We start from the raw sequence: 7,913 nt of genomic DNA, 5'->3' as shown, positions 1-7,913 counted from the left end.
CTTGACAATTTACCAGCAATCTGCACAACATTGTAAATTGTTTTTTTTTGCAATAGTTATTTATAATGTATGACGGTTTAGCAGATCTAATATGTGTGCATTTTTGCATGAAATTGTCATTAAACAACATATTTTTCGACCTAATAAAATTGACTTTAGAAAACAACATAAGCAAAACTTTCGCAAGATGATGCACAGAAATATGCCCCCAGTTTACCTATAGTAAAATATTTAACATTGCTTTCGTGTTCCAAAGTGAACATACACCAAGTACAAATATGGTAACATTACGTAAAAACGCAATTTTGAAATAATATTCAAACAAATCCTTTCTTATAAACTCCACCTCCGGCAAAAACAAAACTCGATACCTAATACCGTCACGCATGGTTGATTTTTTTGCTACGAAAAAATGTAAATAAGGATTTGTTTTTAGAACAAAACAAATTTGTGACTGCATATCCTGTACCTTTTAGACCTGGATTTATGAAGTATAATCATTTCTTGGATTTTCAACAATTTTGTCTTAAAACAACAACCAAATATCCACAAAAAATTTTACAATATTTTTGCAAAAAAAAAATGTAAATAGGCATTTTTTTGATTTTTTAACAATATTATCCTGTATAAGAGGAAACACAAAAAGTATTTAGTTGCCCAAGATTCAAAAAAATATACGAAAATACTTTTCACATAAACATCTCAACAAAAAATTACATTTTTACTGATTCAAACCAGTGTGAAAATAATTTTGGAGAAAATCCCGTGTTGTGTTGACTAAAAAACGTTTTATCCCAAGTTAGAACATGGCTGTGGCTGGAGTTTTTAACAAACTGCGCAATACTTTGTCAAGTACGGTCAATGAAATTAGCGCTGCATTACCTGGCAACCCGCTTCTTCGGGAATATGATGCAGGAATCCAAGTAGGAAGTGCCGGACCAAAGTTTTTGTGGAAAATTTATTCCGGAACCAAGAAGTCAACCAAAGCTGTAAGTTGTGAGCTTGGTATAATATATATGCTAAAAGTTATTGTAAAAATACTTTCCATAGATTGTTAGGCCATTATAACATAGACTACTGTTTTATTCTATGTCGTTTGTTCGTAGGAAGTTTCAATTTGGGTTCTCGAAAAGAAACAGTTAGATGAATTCAATCGCTCAGACCGTGAACTAATATTGGAGATATTTAGAAAAGGATGCCAACAACTTACGAAACTTAAACACCCAAGAATACTAACCGTGGAGCATGGAGTTGAAGAATCAAGGTTAATAGTATAAATTCTTTCATTTTGTTTCTGCATTTGTGGCATATTTTCCTCCAGAAATGTGTGTCAAAAGTTGATTTTATTGAGGCTTGGTGTATTTTTTCTGGTCATATCTATGGTCCAATTTCAATAAGCCCCTTAGTCACCCTGATTGGAAAGAAGAATGGTGATAAACACTGCACACTCTACCTATTAAAAAAAACCTTTACCTGCAAATTGTGAACTTTCCAATCTGGATTGTCTTTATGTCAACAGAGAGAGCATTGTGTTCTGCACTGAACCAGTGTTTGCGAGTGTCGCGAATGTTCTCGGGAAAATCAACAACTTTACAGAAGTCCCCAAAGACCTGATGTCTTACAAACTCCATGAAGTGGAAATCAAATATGGCCTAATGCAAGTATGTGTATATACAAATTTTCCTACTAGATATTATTCCTGTTGTATTAGATGGTTCTGTGTTTTTTATTAAAGTTGGCATAAAATGCCTGGTGGTTACAATATAAGGTGGTTACAATACATCTGTTACAAACTGTTATGTTTTGAAGGTCTATAAATATCACAAGAGTTATAGTATTTGTATTTTCCATGCTTAAAATAACAGTTATGTTAAGTTCACTTTTTGATTCCCAGATCTCCGAAGCACTTGCATTTCTCCATGGTAGTGTTAAAATGATCCATGGTAACCTTTGTCCTGAATCAGTGGTTGTCAATAAAAGAGGGTGTTGGAAATTAGCTGCCTTTGAATTTTGTGCTTCTAATGCTGGAACAGTTACGGAGGTATGATGCTATTAATATGTTTGTGTGGTATTTAAATGAGCAATATTTACTACCACTACAAAATTATATGATGTATTGCTTCTCGAAGTGCAATTGTGTACTACTGTATCATCAGAAGTGCTGGTGAATCACATTGAAAGTTATTTCTTAACTACAACACATATATATATATATATATGATTTAAATAAAAACCCACCAACAGCCGTCATACACATGCAAAGACTGGGACACATCACTGCCGCCCGCTGCACTGCCAAACCCCAATTATTTGGCACCTGAGTACATTGTTCGAAAGATGTGCAATACTTCCAGCGATCTGTATTCCCTTGGTGTCCTTCTCTACAGTGTATATTACAATGGAAAATCTTTATTTGAGTGTGGAGTGCGTGATATCTACAGACTCATGCCCAGGAATGCAGATGAGGTATTTTCTGAAATTGTGGTAGTTATATCAAACTGTTGCCGTTTAAAAGAGTTTAAAATAAAATAAAACTTATTGAACAAAAAAGATGAAAGAATTTCCAAATACTTTTGTTTAGCTTGAAAACCTTCCACCAAACAAATTGGAGAAAATCCCAGCTGAAGTCAGAAGTCATGAAAAGATGCTCCTGAATCCAGATCCCAATGTTAGACCAGATGCTGATCAAATGTCCAAGGTAGTGGACAACCACAGAATATTTTTGTATCCAAGTCCATGTTTCAAGAAATATTTTTTCTACAGCTTCCATTTTTCGAGCATGTTGGAGTAATGACCCTGCAGTATTTGGACACTTTACTGCAAAGAGAAAATTTACAGAAATCACAATTCTTCAAGGGTTTACCAAAAGTTCTTCCACAGTTGCCTAAGGTAATTTTCTTGTTCTTTTCTGTTGATATACACATACAGAAAAGTTCCAAAACTCCACTATTTCTTGCAGCGTGTTGTTATGCAACGAGTCCTTCCAGCTCTTACGACAGAGTTTTCCAACCACGACATGATCCCATTTGTCCTCCCAAACATCCTCATCATAGCCGAGGATTGCAGCAAGGAGGAATTCGTTGGTTCGATCTTTCCTCAACTCGTTCCAGTGTTTAAACTCCAAAAACCCATCCAGGTTTGTTAAGTTCACGCAAATTCCCAAACATTCTGTTAAGAACAGAAAAACAGACTGTTCCAAAAGTAATAAACGTTTAAAAAACATTCCAAATGATTCTATATAAAAAGAAACTGAAAATGCCTACAATACGTCAATGAAATCCAAAAGAAAGTCATAAGTCGACCAACATCAACCAAACACTTACTGCCACATTAAAATCATTCCAAAATGTTAATATATTGTGTAATGTAGGTAAATATGTTGATTAATTTTGTCATGTAATTTTACATCAGTAAGATTTGTTACTCCCCATTGGATCAAATTTTGCACATTTCGCTGTCCAAAATTGTTCTGATGATTTACTCATTTTCTCCGAAAACCACCATGTAAGGCTCACATAAAATGTCTTTGCAGATATTGCTGATACTTCTTCAAAAGATGGACCTCCTTCTGTTAAAAACTCCTTCAGACAAAGTGCAAGCGCATATCCTCCCGATGCTCGCATCCGCTTTGGACGCTCCCTCCAATCAGATCCAGGAGCTCTGCCTCTCCATCATCCCAAACTTCTCAACTCAGCTTGACGGCAATGCTATGAAGAACAGCATTCTTCCGAGAATAAAGAAAATTTTCTTGGAGGGCAGCACAACGGCTGTAAGTTCAAACAGTTTATTATGGTCAAGTTGGACTGTGATTCTAAAATTTTGTTTTGGGATTTTTTAAATAAATTATTTATTATCCATTAACGTTTTTTGCTGTTAACATTCAGTAATGGGACCTGCTCTGGTTAAAAGAATGCCTTTTCTTTGCCAATACAGTACAAATGTTAAGCGTTAATAATCTTGTCATTGAATAATTTAGGACTCTTTCATGCAGTAACCGCACTTAAAAATGCCAGAAAATAGCCCAATATTATGGCACAATTGTATTGATTACCTATATCATTTATTCACGTTGCCTGATTAGGAAGTATATTTTTCTGAACAAAGCATCTATTGTGCCGCCTGTATGAACGTTGCCTCATTCCTTACAAAGTAATACTTGCGGTCATGTACATGATCAACAGCTTGTCTGTGTACTTTTGTACCAGTAGATCCAGAATAATTTCTATTATAATTTCTTATATCATTTATGCATTACTCAGATCCGTATCCATGCATTGGTCTGCATGGGAAAAATTCTACCCAACTTTGACCGTTGGTTTGTACAAGATGAGGTTCTTCCAGCTTTACATAAGATTCAATCAAGAGAACCTGGAATTCTGATGGCAATGTTGGGAGTCTACCAAACTGCTCTGAATACGGACAAACTCGGTACGTTTTTGTACAGTTGCATAATTTTTTTAATGTCATGAATCATTTCAAATAAAGTAGTATTTTTATTGTTGTGTTGATCAGTGGTAAGGAAACTGTTTGAATTGTGTATAAATCGTGTTGCTACTTGTTGCATTTATATGAATTTCTTGTATTTGAACATGAACGTTGTACTTTGCAAACCATTTTAAATCTAATGGTACTTTTATGTCAGAGTTCATGAATTAATATATAAGTAAATGCTTATTTTGCTGAAGGTTTAAACAAGGAAGTAATGGCAGCGAAGAGTTTACCCTTCCTAATCCCACTTTCGATAGAAAACACCCTCAACTTGAAACAATACACAGCATTCATGGCAGTCATCAAGGTAGTTTTTATTTCTTTGTTTCATGTTGAATCGGACCCCATTCATATTGAGCAATAGTGCAAAGCAAGTCATTAAACCTTTATTATATTGACACTTGACAATTGCCCGCGGATGTGTTAAGCAGCATCTTCAGTTGCCACAAAAAAAAATGCCTTCATAACTGGCTTTTTAAAAGTCAGATTTGTGGACGTGGTTTTGGTATTTATATGTTAGTTGGATCACGTGACCATGTTGTTTAGAAACGTGACTTGACTGAAAAATAAACCACCAGCACTTGGTTTTTTCCTGTTTAGCATTTCATGAAGTTATTGAATTTGGTTGTTTCAAGCCCTTCATATTCTCACACAGATATATTTATACCCGTAGGAAATGATGCACCGCGTGGAAAAGGAGCAGAGCACGAAACTTGAACAATTGAGTCGAATGCAGATTGAACAAGAGGCAGCTCTTAATTTCACAAAGGGGGAATCACCTGCCACGAGCACCAACGGCGAACTGGTAAGTGACAGTGTTAGGTAAGTGTGACTTCAGAGTGCGTCAGTCGCAAGAAAGTCGCGCGACCAGAAGAAGCCAGTGGTACCTAAAACATTCTTCGTTTTAAGTTTTGATTGTGACGTGTGATTGTCACTGCGTCCAGGGGTATTTACTCAAAAAAAATCTCTCACTCATGTTCTGGCTTCTACGTGACCGGTTGTTAAATAGAGTTTAGGGACAAATCTTTATGATATGTTTGGTGGAAGGTCAGCAACTCTACTCAAACGCGTCGCAGGTTGATGAGATTGTGAACCGCTGGTAAAAAAAACACGTGAAAATGACGAGAAACTAAAGTGCTTTCTTACTGACTGACACGAAATTGTTGTCACGGTCACTAATTGGTAGCTGCTTTTTTGGGATGAAGTAACGCAAAACAAACTGCGGCAAAAATACATTGCTTTTCCAGAAAACACAAGAGGTGCGTGACATAATGAGCGCGCCAATCAGCCAATCAGAATCTTCGAACCCGGGGGTTGCCAAGCAACAGCTCAGTTTGGAGGAAAAACAACGATTGGCCCAGTTAAAAGAACAGGAAAGAAGAATGAAAAACACGGGAAATTTGCAACCAACCAACATCTCCAAACCACCCCAGAATAAACCAATGGTAAATTGCTGCTAAATGAGACTCCTCTGTGTATTAATATTACTCTGAAAAGTATTGTATAGCCCGGCACAGGCAGGTTATGGGTGGTTGTAGCCTTCAAAATGTTTGTCATATTGTCCAGCAAATCGATCAAAATGTTGTAAATATTTTTCTTTCAAGAACCAAACCAAGGACCTTACTTCAAGTTTGATGCAACGGAATCTTAGTGGTATGTCGTCATCAACTCAACGCCCAGCAATGTCGTCAATGATGACGTCATCCCAACCATCCTCATTTGTTCGACCACAGCAACCCATCAGATCGAATGTTCCCAACTTAAATTCGCCAAACCCCTTTACAAATACGATGACGTCAAAGCCACCGGGGTCTGGTATGATGACGTCACAACCTCCGTCAAACATGATGACTTCACAGGGGCGAACAAATATGCAAACTACAACACGACCAACCATGAATGTGATGTCACCAAATATGATGATGCCGCAGCGTAACACTATGACGACATCGTCGCCATGGCAACAGCCTTTAAATATGAACGGTGCATCGTATAATGGAATGTCGAAGCCGATGCCACAAAACAACGGTTTTATGACATCACAGCAAAGGCCTATGATGTCATCAATGTCCACGTCATCCCAAGGTGTGACGTCATTGGACAACCTTCTTAATATGTCGTCGCAACACCAGCGAATGCCAATGAATCAAATGCAGAACAACGCTATGGCGTCACAAGGCCCTTTTATGACGTCACCCATGGCCCCGTCAAAACCCTCGCAGAATTTGAACAACCAGGATTTATTAGATTTCCTGAATTAAGCTTAAATTTCTTCGAAACTCTGGTTCTTTCGCTCGCTTATGGGATAAAGTGCAAATATGCGGCGTACAATCTATCGTGTCCTGGTGTGGTTTGTTATTTCGTGTTGCACGAACTTCACTCGATGCTCGAAGCAAAAACGTTTTGTCGTTCGTGCTATAACTTTTTCTCGCTTTCAATATTAGTCTTGGTTTGTCCAACATGCCTTCAACAAATATCATCTAATCATTGAACAGTCCTGCCCTTTAATTTTACTGTCTTTGTAACGGATGGTTTTGACGTTGGAGCTGAAAATTACGGTACTCTGTTTTTGTTGCTAATTTTAGTTCGTGATAGAGGACATGAAGAGCGTTGCTTCAGTTTTTTAATTCTTCAAGCGGTTTGTGGTCAATATCTCGTTTTTTTTTTCATTGAAAAGTAAGGACGAACTCTCGGTATAATTATAAAATTCACAAAAGCCTAAATCGCGATTTATTGCAATATGGAAAATTAGCATTGTTGGGATATTACGTAGTTTTTTCGGCCATTTGTTTTTAGCCTTCCAGCACCAGTCAGAATTTTGTAATTTTCTGTAACTCTTTGAAGAAATGGTGCCTTTTCCTTTGCCACAAAATCCTGTTTTACAAATTGAAAAACAGGTTCTGTTTTGTTGTAGAGATCGCTTATTGTGTTATGGATGTTGTGTTGATGTTTCTCTACACGGGATGGTTGCTACTTGTTTTTTTTTCCTGATGGCTAGAGCCAAGCAATGTGCGTCCAATGTTGTATTTGTGCAATAGAGTGTATATGTTTATAAAAAATACATATTTAACAGTCGGAAAAAGCGTTGGTCTTTTTTTCCGGTCGTGACAAAACCTAGTGGTTCTGTGGCATTAAGAAGTTCCCGAAAAAACGTACCATGGATTTTACAAATACAGTATTGGGTAGGATTTTCTGCAAAACTATATTTTTAGTAATTATCTGGGAAGCCGCACCAACAAAAATTGTTATCAGCACGTTGCTCTTCCAATGACTGTTAAAAAGTCAATTCACAAAAGGAATAGGTTGTCTGTGCTGAGGCTAGATTTAACCACCGGGATACATGACAAATTACGGATAATTTGATTGCTGCAGTTTGGACAAGAGAAACTTCAAGAAAAGACAAACAACATAAAAATGCAGTATTT

General features: G+C 36.9%; 1 protein-coding gene across 1 annotated transcript; it reads left to right on the top strand.

The window, feature by feature from the left end:
* Positions 1–800: 800 nt before the first annotated feature.
* Positions 801–7,544, top strand: LOC145901600 (SCY1-like protein 2). The gene is made up of 14 exons (XM_082989337.1): positions 801–989; positions 1,107–1,264; positions 1,520–1,661; positions 1,895–2,041; positions 2,245–2,466; positions 2,582–2,698; positions 2,764–2,889; positions 2,960–3,136; positions 3,533–3,769; positions 4,260–4,428; positions 4,686–4,795; positions 5,162–5,293; positions 5,736–5,933; positions 6,093–7,544. The coding sequence occupies exons 1-14, from the start codon at positions 807–809 to the stop codon at positions 6,747–6,749; spliced, it is 2,775 nt and encodes a 924-aa protein (XP_082845463.1). The 5' UTR covers positions 801–806; the 3' UTR covers positions 6,750–7,544.
* Positions 7,545–7,913: the final 369 nt, after the last annotated feature.

Source organism: Ascidia mentula, chromosome 5 (assembly GCF_947561715.1).
Source record: "Ascidia mentula chromosome 5, kaAscMent1.1, whole genome shotgun sequence".
Lineage (NCBI taxonomy): Eukaryota > Metazoa > Chordata > Ascidiacea > Phlebobranchia > Ascidiidae > Ascidia > Ascidia mentula.
Note: the sequence above shows the minus strand (reverse complement) of the source record. Positions and strands in the feature narration are given on the sequence as shown.